The following is a 22,499-nucleotide window of genomic DNA, read 5'->3' as shown; positions in this document are numbered from 1 at the left end:
TGTGACAATCAAAGTTGTTCTTCTAACCAGTTATTTAGTTATCTCTTCCCTAATAGAAAGGCTGTTAAAAACCTTCCTATTAACTATTTACTTTATGGGTATCTTTAAAATAAATAAAAGGAGTGGTGAAGAAAAATGTGTTTCTAAAGCACATAATCTCCTCTCCCTAATGTTCTGCCAGAGGGTTAAAATTACAAATTCACAATCTAGCTAGTTTATTTTGGAAAAAAAATATATTTAATTCGCTCGGGCCCTCCCAATTTTAACAGCCTCTTTCTATTTATTTTTCCTAATGTTCTCTATCCTCAGAAAACGCCTATTTGGTTAGGAGTACAGAAACCTTCCACACACCACAGTGACACACCATCTGACTATCATAAATCACAAGAACATTGGTTGATATCATGGTTATAATTAACATGCTATAGGTTTGAGTATCATTATTCAAAATGCTTGGGACCAGAAGTACTCACAATTTCCTTTATTTTATTGCATTCTGGAATATTTCTATACACATAATTATAATAATTTTCTACTCTATACTTTGTGGTTTTTTAAAAAATTTATTTTAGTTTTCAGCAGACAACATCTTTGTATGTGGTGCTGAGGATCGAACCCCAGCCGCCCGCATGCCAGGCGAGCGCGCTACCGCTTGAGCCACATCCCCAGCCCCTCTACTCTATACTTTGAATATAACCCTTGCTGCTCTGCAGCTACACTTTTTTTTTTTTTTTTTAAATGGACGTTTCTTTCTCTTCCTCTCTTCCTGCTCCTCCCTAATCTCTCTACTCTCTAATCTCAGGGGAAATAGAATTACCTTTCTTCCCCATTGTAAAAAAGCAGATTTAGGAATGAAGTAAACCAGACTTTGGAGATGGCACCAGAACTTCTCAGAAATGACAGTATAACTCCATCAAAGAACATGTGGAATATAGCCTTTGAATCACCTCTACAAAAGTTCCCTGTTCCTACTGATGGGTAGAATCACATTCTCTGAGACAGGATTCCTCTGTGTTTTTCCTTTGCTAGCAAAGCAATAATCTTTTTTTTTTTCTATCAAAACCATATCCTCCTTATTGAATTGGCACTGGGGACAAGGACTGAGCTTTTGGAAACATACAGACATCTTAGGGATGGGACTCAAGTCTATACAGAATATTCATTTATGTTTCATATGTACCTTAAAACACATATCCTGAAATTTTCCACTTGTGGTAGCCTATCAATGCTAAAAGTTTCAGATTTTATAGCATTTTAGATATCAAATGTTAACTGTCAAATTAAGATTAACCTGTACAACTAATACATAAGTAAATAAATTAAAATACTAGGTCATAGTATGTGAATTATGTATCAATAAAAGTGTTAAAAAAAAAAAAAACCCCAGCTGAACATTTTCTTCTAATCCAATGACTGAAAGCCACTTGTAGGTAATAAATGAGTAGTAAGCATTTGGTTGGGCTCTGAATACCACATAAGAGGATTTGGGCAGAATGAAAGGGGTGATAGATACATGTGCTATCAGCTAGCAACATCTTCATGCTTCCACCAGGATGTTACTGCTCTCTAACACATGGAGTTCTGCATAGATCATTTGTTTTTAAACAGTGGGGTTTAGCAGAAAGCAACAGCAGACAAAATAAAGAAGGCCAAGAGGGCTGGCTCTGCTATTTGTGAGATTCCATGCCATGCTGCCTTGGATCCTGACTTGTAGGAAGTCATGTCAGCACTTTCTGCCTATAGCTATTGTGAGCGTTCAATAAGACAGGACTTTAAATGCCACAAATCAAAACCAGCACAGGCTGAACACAGTGGCATGGTCTTAGCTACACGGAAGGCTGAGGGGGGAGGATCACTTGATCCCAAGAATTTGAAATCAGCCAGAGCAACATAGTGGGACTCATCCCTTCCCCTGCCCCTCAAAAAGCATACATAGCTACAGATCCCTAATCTGAGAATTGTGCTATATTTTATTTATTAACAGTATTTTTCTTTTCATTTAAATACAGAATATCTTCTCTTGACATCTATTTAAACTTTCTGCTGGGCATCAGCTGTCTTCTCCTGCTTCTCACCTTTTTTCCAGGAAAAATTTTGAAAAACTAGGTTTTTATTACTAAAGGACAATCCTGTTTTCAGATTTGTGACCACGGGATTTGAAAGAACAAGCAAACTGTGTCCTCCAAAGCAAACTATTTTGATAAGGGAATATTTTGTCTGTTTCCACAACTTCTAAATTTCCAAGTAGTTTACTAGGTTTGGTATTATTAGCATAAATACACTTTTTCCTCTTAAGATGAAATCAACTCTCAGGAAGAAACAAAGTATGAAACTCACCTTCTCCTTGTCTTCCCTGCTTCTCATTCTTTGACCATAGATTAAAAACACATGCTGACCAGGATCATAACAGCCAGGGGATTGATCAACGAGCATCAACTGACACCAACGGAAAAGGTCCCGGAGGTTAAATTCCCAGGGTCCTCCTTTTTGCCCCCATTTCTTCTCAACAGTCACTTCAAGATCAATCTATAAATAAAATATCCTTATTGAGAAACATCCAGTGTTGCATTAAGTACCATCAAATGTATTAAATACTAGAAATGAATCTGTGATCTGAAGTAGAAATTAAATATATTAACAGCTTTGATTCAGATGCTTCCTTCTCCTAAACCCAGACTTCCAAATGCCAGAAATATCCTAAAGGCATTAATATTGGCATTTACAATACAGAACTGATTTACCATCACTCTCAAACTTGTAGAATTTTATCATTTATTTTGAGAGATTGGTGATTTTGGTAGAATCCAATATTGAAAAAATGCTGGTTCAAATATAGCCAGGAAACACAGATTAATACAAGTAGGTACTTACTTGGTTGTTGAAAGCTACCATCTTTTTAACAATATTTCTGTCAATGGCTGGGAACAAAGTACTGGCAATAAACTCCATGTCAACTGCTGTAAGGGGATCCACAAAGACCTATAGAATCCAAAACGTAACATAAAGGAATGCCAGTTTCTCTTTACAATCTATGACAGATCACGTTATGTGAAATCTTTAATACTAAATATTTAACTCATATATATTAAATATATATATATAATCATATCTACATTTCAGATACATACAATTCTATAAATTTCAGCTTTAGAAATTTCTATTATTGCATTTTAAGAATCAACTTTTCAAATACAGAGAAACAGACATTTTGTTTTTAAGCTCTGTGCTAGTAAATTCAATAGCAAAACATGCAATTTTTAAAATGCTTTCAGAATTCTAATTCTGGATGTTGGGTGTTAAGAATGTACATTACAAAATCTGTTCAGCTTTTCAATATGCACGAGAACTTTCCTTAATAAAATGTTAAGATATTTAGCAAATTCTTAATCATCAAGGGACACGGACATTAAGAAAAGCTAACATCTAGAGGTATTTCCAAACCTCTAAATTAGCCAAACTCTGCAAAATAGCTGTTAAAACAAATAACTTGTATATGTATACATATACATATATACTCTTACACATACATAATATACATAGATACAATATATATGCATACCCCTTTGCAAATAGGATTAAAGGCAAGAGAAATTAGAATGTTAGGGGCTAGGGTTATGGCTCAGTGGTAGAACGCTTGCCTAGTACACGCAAAGCATTGGGTTCGATCCTCAGTACCACATAAAATAAATGTATTGTGTTTAATCACAACTACATACCAAATATTTTTAAAAAATTAGAATGTTAATAATGATGAACTGGGGATAGTGGCTTTTTATTATTCATGGCAGATGTCTGTTCTTTCTTCACTTAAAATACATTACTTTCATTATAAAATTTGTTGAAATGTATTAATAGACACATAGACACTTGAAAAGGTCAGACAGGTTTCCAACCCTGAGTGCAGTAACAGAATCCTGAAGATTACAGTGACCTTACTCTCCACCAAATGACAAGACAACAAGTTATCCAGGTAATAGGACAAAATGATTCAAAGTAGTAGAGAGGCCAGGTGTGCTGGCATGCAAGCCTGTAATCCAAGCATCTCTGCAGGCCGAGGAAGGAGGATCACAAGTCTGCAATCAGCCTCAGCAAACTCAGTGAAACCTTATCTCAAAAAAGAGACCAGGGGTACAGTTCAGTGGTAAAATGCCTTTGGATTCAATCCCTAGTACCAAAACCCAAAGCAAAACAAAACAAAAAAACCTGAAGAGAAGTGATGATGGGAAACAGTCACATTAATATTCATCACATAAAGACAAGAAACCGATCAGTAAACTGTCTTTCATTTGTACAGTCAAACATTCTAACTGCTACTTACCAGCAGTCTTATCTACCTTTGATTTCTAAGTAATAGTGAATCTTACCTGAGTGAATCTATTCAGGAAAGACCTGGGTAAGCCCTTCCTCCCACCTCCTTGTCTAAAAGGATTCTGACATCCAAAAATCTTCGTCTTTTCATGCTGTACTTGAAAGCTCATTCCTAACTCAGGCACAAAGATTTCTCCTCGATGATCAAAACAAGCATTGAGTCCTTCCAATACAGACTGTGAAGCCAAGTTAAGCTATATGGAAAAGAGAGTGAATATTTTTGTTTCACTGCATATGTTATATAACTGACAAAAATCAAGAGAATAATAAAGAACAAAATAAGAGAGTGGTAAATTCAGGAGAGGGAAGCTCAAACAATATTTGTAGCCAAATAGTTATCAAGCCAAACGATGAGGTGATATGTATTTATTCTATTGTTCTTTATTTTACATATATACAAGACATTTAAATGAATGTTCAGATTGAAGTAAAACATGTTAAAATCTTTCTAACATTAAACCATATCCATTACATATATGCATCTATACTGTTCTAATCTGGCAAAATTAACTTACAAAAAAAACTTGCCAATATATGTATTTCACTTTAATACTCTGGGTTTTTAGAAATTTAACACTAATTATAGGCTAATAGGTAGGATTTGATAGCTCTTTATATACTTTTCAAATTCAAATTTTGTCTTCAAATGGGTTTCAAAGTCATGATATAAACAATTGGATCTACACAATTAGTTTTTACCAACAGTTTTATAAACAATTATAGAGAGTTCTCATGCAAGAAAGGAAAAGAGCCAAATGGAAGTCTTCAGATATTGAGGTTCAGATCTCCATGACATGAGACATGGAAGGTTTTTAGGAAACAGAGAAAGTCAATTGGGAAAATGCAAACCAACAAAATAAAGTATCAGGCTACAACATATAACCATTTGACCTGTTGTGTTTACATAAGTACTACAAAGCACAAACTCCTCCGAATATCACAAATATATAACTGCTCTTAAATGTGTCCATTTCACTCCAATTTGAGTATGGTCAAGTAGCCTTCAGCTTTAAAATTAAGTTTTCCCCTTTCTTGGCTAATGAATAATCTATTAGACATCTTTTTCCAAAAACATCTGTAAAAAACCTTTCTCCTGATATTTCCCCAAGAATGGCAGGCAGCAGCTCAGCAAATGGAATTACATAGCACTCTCTCTGATGTCCAGACCTAGAAAGATACAAGTATCTAGAAAACAGCTGGGAGAATGGTGTGGAGATGCAGGCCTATAATCCCAGCAATGGAGGATTATAAATTTGAGGCCAGCCTTAGCAATTCAGCAAGATCCTCAGCAATTTAACAAGACCCCGTTCCAAAATAAAAGATAAAAAGAACTGGGAATGTAACTCAGTGGTAAAGGGCCTCTGGGTTAATTCCCTAGCACAAAAACAAAAGAAACAGAAACAACAACAAAAAAGAACCAGCTGGGCCCCCTAACATCACTCTAATCATTTCAGCTCCACAAATATATCTAGCCTTCTCCTGAATTAACATACATCCTAAACAGACCCAACTCCTTATCTCTCTCTCAGACAAGATTCAGTATTTACCTTGCCTCATGATATGATGTTCTTTATTCTGATGGATGTATTTTTGGGGGTCGGGGTGTCAGGGATTAAACTCAAGGGTGCATAACCACTGAGATAGATCCCAACACCTTTTTAGTTTTTATTCTGGAGCAGGGTCTCACTATGTTGTCTATAGCCTTGCTAAACGGCTGAGGATAATTTGAAACCTGCAATCCTTCTTCTTTAGCCTCCCAAGCTGTTGAGATTACAGGCATGTGCCACCAAACGATGGAGGACAATTTATTCGAGCTCTGTCTCTATATCAGCATGTTCATTCACTAAAACTACAAATAAAAGGACCACTTCCCATACATGTATTCCCATCCAAGGCCTAATGACAAGACACTCACCTCATCCAACACAACCCAATGGCCTGCCTTCAAAGCTGCCAGCAAGGGGCCATCACACCAGGCAAACTCTCCTCCCTTGCCACCCTCAACAGGTAGATCTCCTCCAAATAGGTCTGTGATGTCCTTTGAGAGAGAAGAAATAGAAAAAAGCCAACATTACTTTTTAAACAAACAAGGAAGCAAACAAAAGATACTAGGTCTTAAGACCCTAAATCTGAAATGGTGAATTTTTTAGCCCTTGTCATTACGTTTTTTTCTTATACCCAAGTTAAAACTAACCACTCCTAGTACTCTTTACCAGAAGCCTAAATATAACCCGAGCACCTTCTCATCATGATGCTCATTAATCAATTTAAGCAGATGCTCAGATTAGTAATTCTGTATACTTGAAAATTTGTTGGTAAGCTTTGAAAGAAAAAATAGTAACAATGCCCAGGTCTTGCTCCCAGCCACTTACAATTTGTCACCTCTGTCCCAGACTTTTATAAGATTATTTAAAACTCATTTTCTTTCTACAAGTTGTTTTTTAAGAAAAACAAAAATGTTAAGTGAGATTATATATTGTAATAAATATAAAAATGAGTACTTGTCTCTCAAAAGAGAATGAGATTAAAATATCTAATTGAGAGAGCAGGGCTGGGATTGTGGCTCAGTGGCCTCACAGGTGTGAAGCACTGGATTCGATCCTCAGCACCATGTAAAAATAAAAACAAACAACAACAAAAAAAAAAGAGAAAGAAAGAGAAAGAGAATAATAATATTATAGGTGTGGATTATAATGAATCCAGAAGCAGACTTAGTTTAGAAGAAAATATTGCTAAGATCTTTATCACCATAAGAAATATATGGAGATATTAACAATATCATAACGATTTTAAATTAGAAAACTCGATAAACAGAGATATTATTACCTACACCTATTCTAAGTTCTATAGGATAACAGCTTACCGTTTGCTCTGACAGATTGATTCGAACAAGGGTATTTCCTGAAGCCTTTGCTAATGCTCCCACCAAACTTGTCTTGCCAACACCAGGAGAGCCCTCCAGGAGAATGGGTTTATTCAGTTTGGTAGCTCTTAAAAGCCTCTGGGCATTCATAGCTGTGGTGCCTGCACTGAGTGCATAGTCAGCAATGTTGTTCCTGGGCAGGACAGGTCCTTAAGGGATGAAAAACAAAGTCACATATAAACTGTACATAATCAAATCCTATACACACATCAACTCAAGAATCCAACCAGTAGGACAGTCAATGAAGTACCATATGTAAAGAAAACATGTAGCTCCTATTTCAACATCCCCCATTTTTGCATTCAAAAAATGGAATAGCCAAGAGTAAACATTTTCAACTGTATTTATAACACACCATCTCTCCATGTCTTATATACATGAACACAGGTCTAACTAGAAACACCTCTCCTTTCACAAACCTATACCTCAAATACTACCTATATTTGTACAATTCACTTTTATAAATACTTGTTTCCCTAAAGTCCAAGTGTAAGCCATAAACCACATGCTTCCAAGGTTTTTAGATCACCAAGACAATTCAGGATATGTTCTCAATCCTTTAGGTAATTGAAGTGTAGGACTAATAGTAGTCTTTCGGGTTTACTATTTGTGTTTCTTGGTACACAATTAGAAGGAATTAAACAACCTTTTCCTCACTTTTGCAAGCAAAAGCAAGGACCACCCCAGTCTCGGGCTATTAAAGAAAACTGGAACTCTGAGGAAAGGTTCCACATGGTCAAAAAGCCGAGTTTACCACACAACCTCAACATACTGCCACTGTCCCTCTATATATTTCAGCACTCAACAATTATTAATGTAGAGAAGGAAAGAAGGAACTAGAAAACAGAGATTCCTGCTATGGAAGCAACAATCTAAAAAATTAAGAATGCTTTAGAAGATATGTAATCTATTACCTTATTTAAATATTTGGCAGAAGAATGGAGGTAGAGCTCAGTGATTGAGAACACTTACCTAGTAGCATGCAAAAGACCCTGGATTCAATTCCAGTACCATACACATAACACACGCACACACATAGTAAATAATATTTGGTAGAGCCAACCTAGTTCGATGAAAGTCAGGATCAGAACTTAAACCAGGTTATTGCATTTCCCAAGTAATCACTCACTTATTCATTCACTCAGTCAACAGATATTTTCTGAATGCCTATGCTAGGCTACATGCCAGATGCCAGGGGCAGGAAAAAGAAAGATACAATTCTTGCACTCAAAGCTTCACAAATCTATGTTTGTAAAAGGCAGTGAACTCCACAGTTAAGAAATATTATAGGCTAATCGGCCTTTGTAGGCCACTTAAGAGTTTACTAACTTGAGTAATTTAGAGCTTCATTATACGAAAGCTCAAATAGTGGGCAATGACTAATAAGAAACAATTTATTCATAGATTATGTCCACACTCCTATTTTTACATACCAGTTACATATTTTGAACCATTCACAAAATTAATTATACCAAGTCAGATTCTAACTTCAATGCTAGCTTAAAAATAAACTTGAATAAGACACATTAAAAACTCAAGTCAAATATTCATTATCTATAGGAAGAGAATAATCATTTATTTAAAATCATTCTTACCCCTTGGTATAAAAAATGGATGGATTCCCCAAAGGTTATCTATCCCAGTGAATTCTTTGGCCTTCAGTCTATCATAAATCTTCAATTCATTTTTCTGACCTTCTGTAAGTCGGACTATTTTGGAAAGTTTCTTCATTAGAAATTTCAGACATTCTTCTCGGGCTAAGAGGGTAGTACCAAACCCAGAGGAGGTTACTCCTAAAAGACAGAGGATCAGTACATCAGGGAATAATATAATACCAAGTTCACAATCATTCAGCCAAAAAATTAGCACAGGTTCCTGGGGGAAAAGGCCTAGGGAAGAATTACAGTCTAAATAAAATTTTCAGTATAAGCAGTCCTAAGGAAGAAGCCTGATCTGACTCTCCTTTTGCTCAGTTTACACATCATCAACAAAGAAAAAAATTATTTATTAAAGTACTCCAGTCATTGACAAATTATTCAGGAGATGGAGCAACTAATGTTGCAATATTGGTAATTTTGGTTTACATTTCTAATCTTCATGGCTAGAAAAATCAGAACTAAAACATTCAAATTTTATGAAATAAGTAAACTTAAAACATGGCAAACTAAAGAATTCTGACCATTAATTAAAAATGACCCATGTGTTAAGAATGATCCAGTGCTTCTGGAGCAAGGTCATTTTCAACAGTCTTCTTTCTACTCATTATCACACATTTATTAAGTTCCTGGAGCACTTTTCAAAAGTACCATCTTTGGGGCTGGTGTTGTGGCTTAGTGGTAGAGCGCTTGCATAGCACATGTAAGGTACTAGGTTTGAACCTCCACACCACATAAAAATAAAGGATAAAAGATTAAAAAAAGAATATGCAAAGAAAATCTACTCTGATTTTGGAAATTTAAAGTATCTGGGTTAGAGATGTGGGCTTTATTCTAAGCCCTTGTCTCGAATAATTAATGGAAAACATACCTGAACCTATTCCATCTATGTACACCAGGCAAGCAGCATGGACAAATGATGTCACAGTAGAGATAATCTCTGGTCTTTTCATAGCAGCTTCCTCCCCCATTATGTTCATGAAATTAACCCAGGACAGGATATCTCTGATACTGACAACACACTTGCGGCCAAACTCCTGATGGGTCAGCCAGTCGATGAAATCCAGCATCACCTCAGCTATATCAGCTCCTAAGAAACAAGGAGACACAATTTGCTTTTTATGAAACATCTCAGAACAGAAATTCACACCCTGGGGCCCAAAGATATACAAGAAGGGTCTATGCTCCTTTGCTAATGTGCAAAATTTTGTGAATGCCTATTAATGCTTTTGTTTCCTATGGAAAGGAATCCATAGTTTTTATCAGATTGCTAAGAGATTCATAAGTAGTGTTCCATTCTAATAAAAACAAAACAAAAACTGCTTTGAGAACTATAGCCTAAAAAGCTGTCCTTGAAAACTGCTGAGAAAAGTTATTCATGTTAAGAGACAATTACTAAACTATGCCATAATAGTTTTAAGAATATATATAAATTTTAAGGTATAATACAACTTTATTATATTTATATTTAAATAAATGTTTATCATACTGTTTATATTTATATAATTATATTTATATTCACAAAATATATGTATTTATAAATATATAAATATAATATTAAATAATATTATATTTATATTATATAAATGTTTATTTATATTATATAAATGTTTATTATATAAGTTCCCCAACTTACAATGTCTCAACTTATAATTTTTCAACTTTATGATGGTGTAAAAGCATTCACATTCAATAGAAACTGTACTGTAAATTTTCATTTTTACCTAGGCTCATCATATACCGTATGATATTGTTGATATTCTGGACTGTGACAGGGAGTCATAATCTCCAGTTAGCCATACCATCAGATGGGTAAAAAAAACTAATTCTCTACAGTACACTGTTTTGCTAGCCCAAGATGTGTGGGAAGTTAGGCATATTAAATGCATTTTTGACTCATTTAACACCACTGCAAGCTGAGGAACATCTATATTATATTCACAATAATGAGGAATGCCACTGTCTCCTGTCTCGGTGGCACTAAATTCAATTAATTTATTAACTTTTAAATCAATGTATCAGTTAATTTGACAAATTAGGGGATTCATAAATGTTCTTCATGATTCAAGTTGAATGAATATTCCAATTATCAAATTTTATATTATAAAATATTTGTCCAAGAATAAAGAAAATACTTAAGTAGTATATATAGATTCAAAAGACACCAATGAAATTTAGTATTTTTTTTAAATTCTAAAGTCAATAATAATCCATTTAACTAAAGTACAAATACCAAAGAATGTTTAAAAAGGAAAAATAAAAGAGGAAGTGGAAAAATTAGCACTGCTCTAATTTATGTTAAATTATAAAAAGAACACTAATTACAGCCCAAATCTCCGTCCCCAGCAAAAAGCCTTTTTATTTCCTCCCACATGGCAACTCTTCCCTTTTATAACATCTCTTCCAACTCAGACTAAGACCCAAGAAATGATTCAGTCCTGAGAACAGGGAAGGAACTCATTCAGTGTCCTCATAGCCAGATTCTAGACCAGTGGGACTCTTGGCATGGATGGAAGCACACAACACTGACACAGCAGAGAATGCCATAGAAGACAAGGAAAGAGCCCAAGAGCAGCAGCCTGGAGCCATACAAAGCCTCCTAGAAGACCAGCTTGGTGAGTACAAGGCCTTTATTGGCTCCAGACCCTAACCCACTCCTCACCCATCTTAGAACTCAGGGTTGCATTCCTGTTCTTGTGTAGGACATGGGTGGTTGGCTGGATGATAGGATTCCTGGTATAGCACTGAAATACAAATAGGTTCCTAAAGTCCTTGCTGCGGTTACACTAACTATGGTGAGATCAGCTTTCCTGCAAAAGATATTTTTGATCTCATCTGAATTCTCAGGATCTTCATTTGGAATGTTTGTGTCATGTTCCTGTCTGTCTGGACCATCTCCAGACAGTAGTAAACCAACGTCATTGGGAACCCTGCCACTTCCCTATAACTGTCCCATTTATGGAGCACAGGATCAGCTGGCCAAAAAACCTTGGGATAGAGATCCAGTTCCAATGGATACTAGGGCTGCACAGGCAAACTCCTGCAGTAAGAAGAAATTCACCAAGGTCCAACTCTGAGAAACTAAGAACAAGAGGCTCAAAGTAGCACAGACCAGCAATAATGTGGGCTAGACAGAGAGACAGATTATTCCCTGCTTGGCAGCTGGCTATGCAGAGTACAGGTGTCTGTGGTTTTGTGTATGTTTTTGTGCTGAGGATAAAAAATGCTGAAAGTTTATTAAGCCATTTTCCCCTTACAGGCTTCCCTAGGATCTCTACATCTAAATCTGCTGCTGTGGCCTGGAAAGCCTATAAAGTCAAAAAGCTCCCTAAGGACAAGCTGTGGAACTCTAAGATACGTCCCTAGGCGTTCCATGCTTAATGCCCTACAGATGGTTCACTCCCCTTATGTAAAAAGCACTTTGGTGATGGAGTAAGCATGGGCAATGAACAGCAGTCACATCCTCTGCCAATCTTATCTCAATCCAAATAACTAAATAAAGAAATAAGCAGCCTACTTCCTGAGGGGATCCAGCCCCAAGACAGAGCTTAAAGACCAATTATACTGGCTTAACAACTTCTGCCTTTTCCTCCTCCTCCTTTCACTTGAATTCTTGCAATAAGTGCACCAATATAAGCAACACAAAGTCCAACTGGTTAGATCTGAGTTTGGTATTTGGACCAACATTCACAGTATTACCAAAGAACTTATTAGAAAGAAAAATTCTCAGGTCCTATACAAAATGTAAGGAATCCGAAATAATGGGTGTGGGGCCCATCAAGCTTTATTTCCACAAGTACCCTAGGTGAGTTTGGAACCACATTTTAGGCGATTCTTATAGTATGGGGCGACTGTCACATTAGTGGGAAATGGAGAGAAAAATGGCAAGTTTAACAAGGAATGGGTAACTCCAGCTGTTCAGAAACTGGAAGTTCAGTGAGGGTCCTAATGAGAAGAAGCTTATACTCGGAAGACTGCAAAGCCAGTCTTTCTGGAAAGTGTAAAAGAAAGAATGGATTCCATGCAAATGAATCCCATAGCTGGCCTACTTACTTTTGAAACTGTGCTTTAGGGTAACTTAAAGTTCAACATACCAAAAATTTTAAGCTCAAAGAAATAAATATCCTTTTATATTCTGTAAGAAAGGAGCCAAAATGATCCAAAAACCTATCCACTGATTTTTGGAACCAAATGTGGGTTCCAAAGTTAGCCCAATTGGTATCTAAGATATTTAGGGCTAGGGAACAGAGCATTTGCTTAGTATGCATGAGCTCAATTTTCTAGTACCAGAAACACACCAAAGTAACACAGGCTTAAAAACAAAAGCATATAATAAATGTCTTACTGGATATTTTAAAAATTGCTAGGGCCAGGGTTGTAGCTTAGTGGTAGAGCACTCCTCAGCACCACATAAAAATAAAGGTATTGTACTCATCTACAACTAAGAGAGAGTGCGTGCGTGTGTGTGTGTGTGTGTGTGTGTGTATGTATATGTATATATTTATGGGTTAAAACTATATTTATAAGCAAAAGTATACACTAATATAGTCTTACAAAACAACCCTCCGATATATTACCACCACTACCACCTGCAGGCTCACCTTTATGATCTGTTCTGGCCAGACATAATCCTGGACGAAGATTATGACTTATTATTTGAACCAAATCTTCACGCCTTGTGCTTTGAGGACACCATATTTCTGTAAAACGATTTCTTAAGGCAGGAGACAGCTACAAGGAATAGAAACTCTAATGTGAATTTAAAACCTATAAAGAAAGTCCTCATAAACTCCTAGCTATGAATCCAGCAAACAGTAATCACTTCATCTCTCTTATTACTCTACTAGTAGATACAATTTAATAAAGACCTACTTTGTCCTGACTCCTTAAAGATATCATCTCATTAATCTCCATGATACCCTCTATAGCAGAATCATCTCCACTTTCTTTATAGACATTGTACAGAGCTGAAGCTTATACAGTAAGTGGTGCAACAAAGCTTCCAGTCTTAGTCAAACATGAACTTTTTCCCTTTAGTAAAGGTTCTTCCTTTCACTTTACATTCAGGTACACAAACAGCTATTGTCCCCTATCAAAGGACTGGCTGAAGTACAATTAAAAATTTATTTTATCTGGCTCAAAGGGAGTGAAATTATAAACAGGCATATTAATGTCTATCTGGTCTACCACAGAAGGAGCAGGAACAATGCTAATAGTCAGGAGTGGCTCACTAATGGCCTAGTGAATGTGTGTTTCTCATTACTCTCCTAGATAACCAGTGCTTATGATATTCAAGATATTACCTCATTCTGCTTGTTAGGCATAACCAAAAGACAGTTTTTCCTCAGGTAAAAGGTGACAAAAGCTTCGTCTTAAGGAAAACTTGGGTAAGTTAACATGAACCACCTTGAAAATCAGATCTCTCTGTTGTTACTTTAACCTGCCAAGTGACCAGTGTTCATATTTTTAAATCCAAAACTATGATGCATATTATTCCTTCTCTTCAGAGTATTTCTTGGAGCACTATGATATTTCTTCCATGCTACTAAGAAAAACTAGGCCCCAAATATCATGTTCACATTTTACACACCCGCCAAATTACCTTCATTTGAGATCAAGTCCTGTTTTTCTTCATTATTCCTAATTTATTACCAAACTACCCTCCCACTAACTTTCACAGACTGGAATCTGGCACATAATAATGACTTCTCCACTAAAATGCTACACAAACCTGAAAGCCACAGAGTTTTCGGTTTCTGGGAGAATCTGAACACAACCTAAACAAAAGATGTTTAAACAGAGATGGCAAAACCAGAAAAAGTTCCAGGCTGTGATTTTGTTGTTATTGTTGCTTCAAAAATCATAAAATCAGACTAGTGTCTAAGATTACAGAATTTAAAAGCAGAGGTTGAATTTAAAGTGTAGTTACAACTTTTCTTATTCATAAAACTGAAAAACAAGTTTCACACAGAGATCTTGAAAACACTGTTAGGGTAATATAAGTAAAGGGCTAAGCAAATACTGAAACAATGACATTTTAGGCACATATACAAAGTGAGATGGCAAATCTCACATACTTACATGTCAGATTTTTTTCTGTATGATAACAATTCCAAAAATTTTTTTGATTTTTCACCTATTACCCACTTCTTACCCACCATCAAATTTCAAATGTATTATTGCATGTTGTATTTATGGGGTTAAAACTAGAAAGAAATCATACTTCAGGAAGCACAGCTTTACCTCTTTTTTCCCGAAGTCACCCCCAGGGTTCATGGTTGCTAAGACTCGGAAATTTTTCCCAGCAGTCAACACCTCCACCTCGTTATCCTTATCCTCTGGGCTGCCCTTTTCAGCTAACACCAGAGACTTTTCTACTTCAAGGACACTAAAAGGAAAGTTGGAAAAAAAAAGAAAAGGCTTATGTATTCTACTTTGTAGTCTTGATGTTCTTTAAAAGGAAAAAGTTATCTACTCTGCTGAGCTTTCAATTTAGTTAAGGGGCTCCTATTACAAATTTTAAAATGACTCACCATCCCAATTTCTGTAGAACAGGAAATATTTCTCATCAATAGAAAAAGGACTCCTATTTTACATGGTCCCTATTAAGGCAAATTTTGCTTTAACAATAGGTATCTCGTATGCAAATGACCATAATAAACGTTATTCATAATAACCAAAAATAGAACAACATCAAATGGTAAATGGATTTTTTAAAAAAGCAGTATATGCAAAATTATTAGGAATAAAGAGGAACAAACGAATGCTGCAATATGGATCAACTTCAAAACATTAATACAGAATGAGACGAGACCATTTCTGTGAAAGATTCAGAAAATACCAATCTATAGAGAAAGAAAGTAGATTAGTGGTTGCCTGAAGCAGAGAGTGGAATCAAAGGAGTTAATAAGTGTAATGCACATGAAGGATCCTAATAAATGATGAAAATGTAAAACTAGATGGTAAGGATTGCACAACTTAGTAAATTTATTAAATCACTCGATGCACATTTAAAATGGGTACATTGGGCTGGGGATGTGGCTCAAGCGGTAGCACGCTCGCCTGGCATGCGTGCGGCCCGGGTTCGATCCTCAGCACCACATACCAACAAAGATGTTGTGTCCGCCGAGAACTAAAAAAAATAAATATTAAAAAATTCTCTCTCTCTCTCTCTCTTTAAAAAAATAAATAAATAAATAAAATGGGTACATTTTAGCTGGGTGTGGCTGGTTATCCCAGATGCTCAAGGCTAAGACAGCAGGATAGAGTTCAAAGCCAGTTTCAGCAATGGTAAGGCACTAAGCAACTCAGTGAGACCCTGTCTATAAGTAAAATACAAAATAGGACTGGGGATGTATCTCAGTGGTTGAGTGCCCAAGTTTAATCTCTGGTAATATAAGTTAACACAAAATGTAACATAACATAAAATGGGTACATTTTATGGTATGCAATTATACCTCAAAAAGGAGAAAAAGAGATATAAGTACATCATGACAATTATTAGTCTAAGGTAGTGAGATGCCTTTATACCTATGATCATGAACTAGGATTCTGATGTTAGTTCTTTTAAAATTTTAAGAGAATAGACACGTCTCTAAAGAGAATTTTAACTCAGACTAATTTTCTCATTGTTTTTAATTCTTTTGGTACTAGAGATTAATTGGTCCTAGAGGTGCTTAAACTAGATGTTTAAATGAGCCACATCTCCAGTCCATGTTATATTTTGTTTTGAGACAGGGTCTCACTAAGGTGTTTACAGCTTCACTAAGTTGCTGAGGCTGGCTCTGAACTTGCAATCCTCTTGCCTCAGCCTCCCAAGTCACTGGCATTACAGGTGTGCTGCACCACCCTCCGCTAGGTTCATTTGTTTTAGACCTACCGTGGATAATCTCATGTTTGTGGTTAATGATAGTATTTTTTTAAAAGTCTCTTTAAAAAAAAAAGGGGGAGTTCATAACCCACTTGAATCAAATGTATGAAATATGATATGTCAAGAGCTATGTAATGTTTTGAACAATAATAATTTTTTTTAAAAAAGTGTCTTAAAGGAAACCCTGAGTGCCACAAGAAATAGTAAGTCATCAACATTTTCAAACATTTATGATACATCAATGAGGAGCATTACTGTGCATAAAACTGTTATCTATAAAAACCAGGTCAACAAAATATCAGGCACAGGGCAAACCTTCTCACATATGTACCTATTGAGTCTTTCCAGGACAGAATCGTCAGCCAAGGAAATCTCATCCAAGAGAAAAAAGCTGTCTTCTTTCAAGGCCAGAACCAGAGGTCCATCATGCCACTCAAAAAGTCCTGATGTATCCATTTCTTCCTACAATTTGGCAAAAGTGGAGGGAATTAATGAGCAAGAAGATCCACAAGACAATACACATGTAGACAATACACAGATAGCTACTGTTTGCTGGGGTAAAATGGCCACTCTGCAAGAGTGTCTGAGGGTCTGAGAACAAGACAAAACCTTTAACACTGTACAACTGTGGAAGCCCCTTGTAGACCAGTGAAGATTCAAAGATAAGATATGCATATGTAATCAAACTGAATCCAGAAACCCCAACATAAACAAAATCACAAGCAGACTCATTACACAGCCAAATATGGTTCTCTGAACACATCAACATTTGCTACTGGACAAACCTTGTCACTTGGTTTTTTTCTCACTGGCCGTAGCCCTCCCAAGAAATCAGATGTTTCCATGTTTAAATGACAGTTGACTGAATATAATTTCTGATTTGTCAAGGCTGCAAACAACTGGCAAATTGTTGTCTTCCCACACCTATTAGAAAAATGAACCAGATTAACAAGGAGCATACATATACCAAATACATACTCTATTCACAAATACACCTCTAGCAAAAGAGGGAACCATATTGAGAACCTCTTTGCAACAGGAGACAGCGCTAAAAAATGCAAGATCTCTGTACCAAGCTCACAGTGCCCCTCTACATAAAACACTAGTGCCCTCTCATATTTCTTGTCTAGTCATGCACTATGAGAATTCCACCCTTTCCAAGTTGTACCAACAACCCCAAGGGAGGAGAAAGAAATCTAATACTTATAGATTTCAAAATACTACCATGTCTGCTCCTCTCGTCTACATGAGTGAATGTTTAAAACAATTAAATGGACAAAAACAGCCCCCAATGATAATGAGAAAAGAAATCATTCTTTTTCACAATGAATCTAGTCTGAAGGTAATGAAAGGAAACAATGACACCTTCTTTCTAAGAAAGGAAGGAAGGAAGGAAGGAAGGAAGGAAGGAAGGAAGAAAGGAAGGAAGGAAGGAACGAACGAACGAACGAACGAACGAACGAAGAGTGAAGGGAGGAAAAGAATTCACAAAATGTTTTCATGATGAGTCTTCAGAGTAACTCAAGAAATCCCATGGGAACTGAACCAAACCCTCTCAACAAGATATGTCACAGAACTTTACCCTGTGTCTCCAACCAGCAGCACTGGTTCTCCAAATTCCAATGCCCTTCCCACCAACACTGCAAGTCTCCGCATGTTTTCAGTCCACACAATATGGCTGAACTTAGACTCCACTGTAGACATCTGGGTAGACAATTTACCTATTCAAGATACAATAAGTATTTAGGTTCTAATGATTACAAGTTGATTCATATTCATTTTGGACTTTTAGCATACTCACCCAGTAATTTTTGGACATTTTCTTTGGAGAAAAGTGATGGAGGATGCAATTTTTTTTTCAAATGCTTTTCAAGGACTTCTTGAATCACATTAACCTCCTCCTGCTTTCTGACTCGGCCTGCCAGAAGCATAAAACCTGAAGATTTGGGGAAGGGGGGCATAAAAAAAGGAAACCATCAAGTATATGGTGGTAATATCAAAGGATGAGAACTGAAGATGTAGTTCAGTGGTAAAGCAGTTTCTTAGCATGCATTAAGGCCCTGGATTCGATCCCCAGCACCATGAAAACAAAGTTAAAATTGAAAGATTGAGAAAATGGAGCAACATCAACTCTTATATCTTGCTAGTGGAGTGGAAACCTAAAGAACTGCCTAGGAAAATTTGGAGAGCCTGTTGTAACAAACCATATGTCTGCCTTATGCCCCAACAATGTGACTGTGGGCACCCCCAAACACAAATGAATACATAGGACACATATAGGAATGTATAGAGAAGTTTTATGCAAAATAGGTAAAAATTAAAATGATTCAAATATTTATGAACAAGAGAATGTATAAATAAATTGTGTTATCTCCACATAACAGATTACCATGTGATATTAAAAAAAATAATGAAGTCCTGATACACCTAACAGCATAACTGAAACTTATATCAGGCTGAGTTAAAGTCAGACCTTAAAGAGTATATACTCCATGACCCCACTCAAGTGAGGTTCATGCATAAACAAAATGAATCAGTTGTGACCAGAAGTCAGAGTAGAGGTTACATTCAATTCCAAGAGACAAGAAGGTACCTTCTGAGATTTGGAAAATCGTGATTCTCAGCAGAGGTGAAAAGTTATATTGGTACATTCCTGTATAAAAACGCTTTACCATATGTAATATTTCAATGAAACGAACATTTTAAAAAACGTGTTCCTCTTCATTTATTCTTTACCAGTATTGAAGATAAAAGGAGCAAAATGTGTTCAAGGCCCTGGGTTCAATCTTCAGTGAGAGTCAAGTAAGTGAGAGAGAGAGAGGAAGAATGGGTGGGTGAGTGCATGATCACGTACATAAAACTCTCATGGTCTAATTTTATTTATTCTTCTTATTTATTCCATTAATGAGTCACTAGCACTTTTCAAATCAGAAGATTCTAAAATGCTCTCCCTTATATTCTCAGAGAGTAACATAAACTCTTCCATAAATTAAACCAAAACAACCAAACCTAAGTCTGAACTCTCCAGTATCACTGAAGATAAATGGCCCACAATGCTACTACCACCATTTGTCTAAAATTCCCAAAGGGGTTATGCCCATATGCTGACTCCCACATGTGGCCATTTGAAGCAAAGTAAGAAAACCTTAGTAACTAATGCATATCAGCACAGAGCCTTGCAGGAATTGAACGGCTTACAAAAGCAATTAGGACTCGAGGGAGATATGCTCTGTTTTAGGAATGTCTAGGAAAATGTATATAAGAATTTGGGCAAGATTTGTTTTAACAAGAAGCATGACACTTGACCTACTTATATTTTGAAAATATCTGATTGAAAGCATACCATCATTGGCTAAATGCTGTAGCCAGTCATATTCCTTCTCGGTTTGCTCTGCCAATCTGTATCTTTCAGCCCATCGAAAAAGATCACGAAGGGTGATGAAGCCCTGCTTTCCAGCGAATACTGAAGAACTTCTGCGGTAGGACTATTAAAATGGAAACCAAGTGAAAAAGAGCACTGGTTGTGCTAAATGGTAACTTACATAAAATTCCTAACAAACTTCAACTACAATTAAAATGATTTCACTGCACCAAATAAGACTGAACTTTTCAGAAATGTAAACAGACTAGATTATAAGTGCCTGAAGAAAAATGTTCAAACTCATGAATAAGTGAAGAACAAGAATAAGCAATGGGATGCCACATCTCATATGCCATACAGAAATAGAGAAATAATAATACCAATTATTAAAAAGGTAAAAAATTAGTCCCATAATATAGGATCACAATGCTAAGAGTATTGATTATTACTAGTTTTCTGGAAAGTAATTTGACAATAAACACTTATAATTCTGTAAAATAAGTGGTTTTTTAAAAAAATCAACTGAAATAGGATGCAGTGGTATATGTCTGCAATCCCAGCTGTTTAGAAGACTGAGGCAGGAAGAACCAAGTTGGAAGCCAGTCTGGGCAACACAGCAAGATGACAATAAAAGAGAAAAAAAAAAACTGTTCTGTAAATTTGCAGATGACAAAAGGGACCCTTACAGAAAGAATCTCTTTAATTGTCTATTCAAATGACCATTTCAAAAATAAAATTGTGGGCTGGGGTTGTGGCTCAAGCAGTATCGCGCTTGCCTGGCATGCGCGAAGCACTGGGTTCGATCCTCAGCACCACATACAAATAAAACATGTTGTGTCCGCTGAAAACTAACAAAAATAAATATTAAAAAATTCTCTCTCTAGAAAAAATAAAATAAAATTGTAGTTTGCCTATGCCATCTGTACCAAGCAAAATGCTCCAACCTTATACAAAAATAGTAAAATGTCATCATATATAAATACCAAAAAATTTTTAAGATGATGCAAAATTGTTGGTTTATAAAAGAACCAAAAAATGGGGGCTGGGCTGCAGCGCATGTAGAAGACTCTGGACTGAATCCTCAATTCCAAAGATATTAAAAAATAAGCAACAAAAATGGGTAAAAATAAAATGAATTTAGATCCTTATTCTATAAAAATAAATAAAATGGATGGACTTATTTCTACCAACAGAAGTAGTCAAATTCTGATCGCCAAATCTAATCAACACATCCTATCTAAAACTAAGTTTGATCGTGAGGAAATGAAATACCTGAAGGTCCAGCATGACTTTAACTAGTTTGCTGCAATAGGAGGGTGGCAAACTACACCGCTTGTGTAAAATTGTTTCTAACTCAGAGCTAGGCAATTCATCAAAGTGCAATTCCACAAACCGATTCCTGAAGGCTCTAGAAAGCACCTGGGAAACACACAGAAAAAAATACAACAAAACAGGCCTTTTCAACCAATTCCCCCAAAGAGATTTTGTTGTTCACCCCAAAAAGAAAAGCTCTTCAACAGAGATAAAAATTTCTTATTCCAGCAGATTATGCTAAGTGAAGCTAGTCAATCGTTAAAAAACAAATACCAAATGACCCCTTTGATATAAGGGGAGTAAACAAGGACAGGGTAAGGACGAAGAGCTTGAGAAGAAGATTTACATTAAACAGGGATGAGAAAAGGGGAGGGGAGGGGAGGGGAAGGGAAGGGAGGGGAGGGGGGATAGTAGAGAATAGGACAGACAGCAGAATACATCAGACACTAGAAAGGCAATATGTCAATCAATGGAAGGGTAACTGATGTGAAACAGCAATCTGTATACGGGGTAAAGTTGGGAATTCATAACCCACTTGAATCAAACTGTGAAAGATGATGTATTAAGAACTGTGTAATGTTTTGAACGACCAACAATTAAAAAAAAAAAAAAAATTTCTTATTCCTACCAAGAAAAATGTGCTATTTGGTATGGGAACAAAAGAAAGGTAGGGGGTAAATGCTACATACCTTTCTTCCTCCATAAAGTCCTGGGGGATTTTGTGTAGCAAAAAGCATGAACCGAGGATGTGCTTTAACGACTTCTTGTGTTTCTGTTATGAGCAATTCTCGGTTATCATCCAACAGTCTGTTGAGTGCCTCTAACACATCAGTAGGGGCCAAATTTAATTCATCTAAGATAATCCAGTAGCCCTTTCTCATAGCATCAATAAGAACACCTAGGAGGAAATCAACTCTGGGAATTAGTATATAAAGTAGTATTTAAAAATACATACAAATCAATAAATCCTAGATTATCATTAAATTTCTAAGCAAATTATTTTGTGCA

At 36.1% G+C, this 22,499-nt stretch overlaps 1 protein-coding gene and 1 pseudogene across 2 annotated transcripts in view; both read right to left on the bottom strand.

The window, feature by feature from the left end:
- Positions 1-22,499, bottom strand: part of Mdn1 (midasin AAA ATPase 1) — a 144,585-nt gene that overhangs the window by 69,828 nt on the left and 52,258 nt on the right. For both annotated transcript variants that reach the window (XR_013425006.1, XM_078019614.1), the window contains exons 25-40: positions 22,181-22,389; positions 21,450-21,596; positions 20,160-20,301; positions 18,618-18,752; positions 18,399-18,537; positions 17,602-17,740; positions 17,148-17,278; positions 15,190-15,334; positions 13,548-13,677; positions 9,818-10,036; positions 8,887-9,084; positions 7,232-7,440; positions 6,284-6,406; positions 4,365-4,562; positions 2,872-2,979; positions 2,338-2,526 (exon numbers count right to left, since the gene is read on the bottom strand). Coding sequence is in view for 1 of the 2 variants with exons in the window: in XM_078019614.1 (XP_077875740.1) it covers positions 2,338-2,526; positions 2,872-2,979; positions 4,365-4,562; positions 6,284-6,406; positions 7,232-7,440; positions 8,887-9,084; positions 9,818-10,036; positions 13,548-13,677; positions 15,190-15,334; positions 17,148-17,278; positions 17,602-17,740; positions 18,399-18,537; positions 18,618-18,752; positions 20,160-20,301; positions 21,450-21,596; positions 22,181-22,389 (2,561 nt within the window). In the remaining variant the exon portion in view is untranslated. The remainder of the gene's footprint in view (positions 1-2,337; positions 2,527-2,871; positions 2,980-4,364; positions 4,563-6,283; positions 6,407-7,231; positions 7,441-8,886; positions 9,085-9,817; positions 10,037-13,547; positions 13,678-15,189; positions 15,335-17,147; positions 17,279-17,601; positions 17,741-18,398; positions 18,538-18,617; positions 18,753-20,159; positions 20,302-21,449; positions 21,597-22,180; positions 22,390-22,499) is intronic.
- Positions 11,389-12,321, bottom strand: LOC101954815 (insulin-like growth factor-binding protein 3 receptor pseudogene; annotated as a pseudogene).

Source organism: Ictidomys tridecemlineatus, chromosome 8 (assembly GCF_052094955.1).
Source record: "Ictidomys tridecemlineatus isolate mIctTri1 chromosome 8, mIctTri1.hap1, whole genome shotgun sequence".
Lineage (NCBI taxonomy): Eukaryota > Metazoa > Chordata > Mammalia > Rodentia > Sciuridae > Ictidomys > Ictidomys tridecemlineatus.
This window is presented reverse-complemented; position numbering and strand designations above follow the sequence as displayed.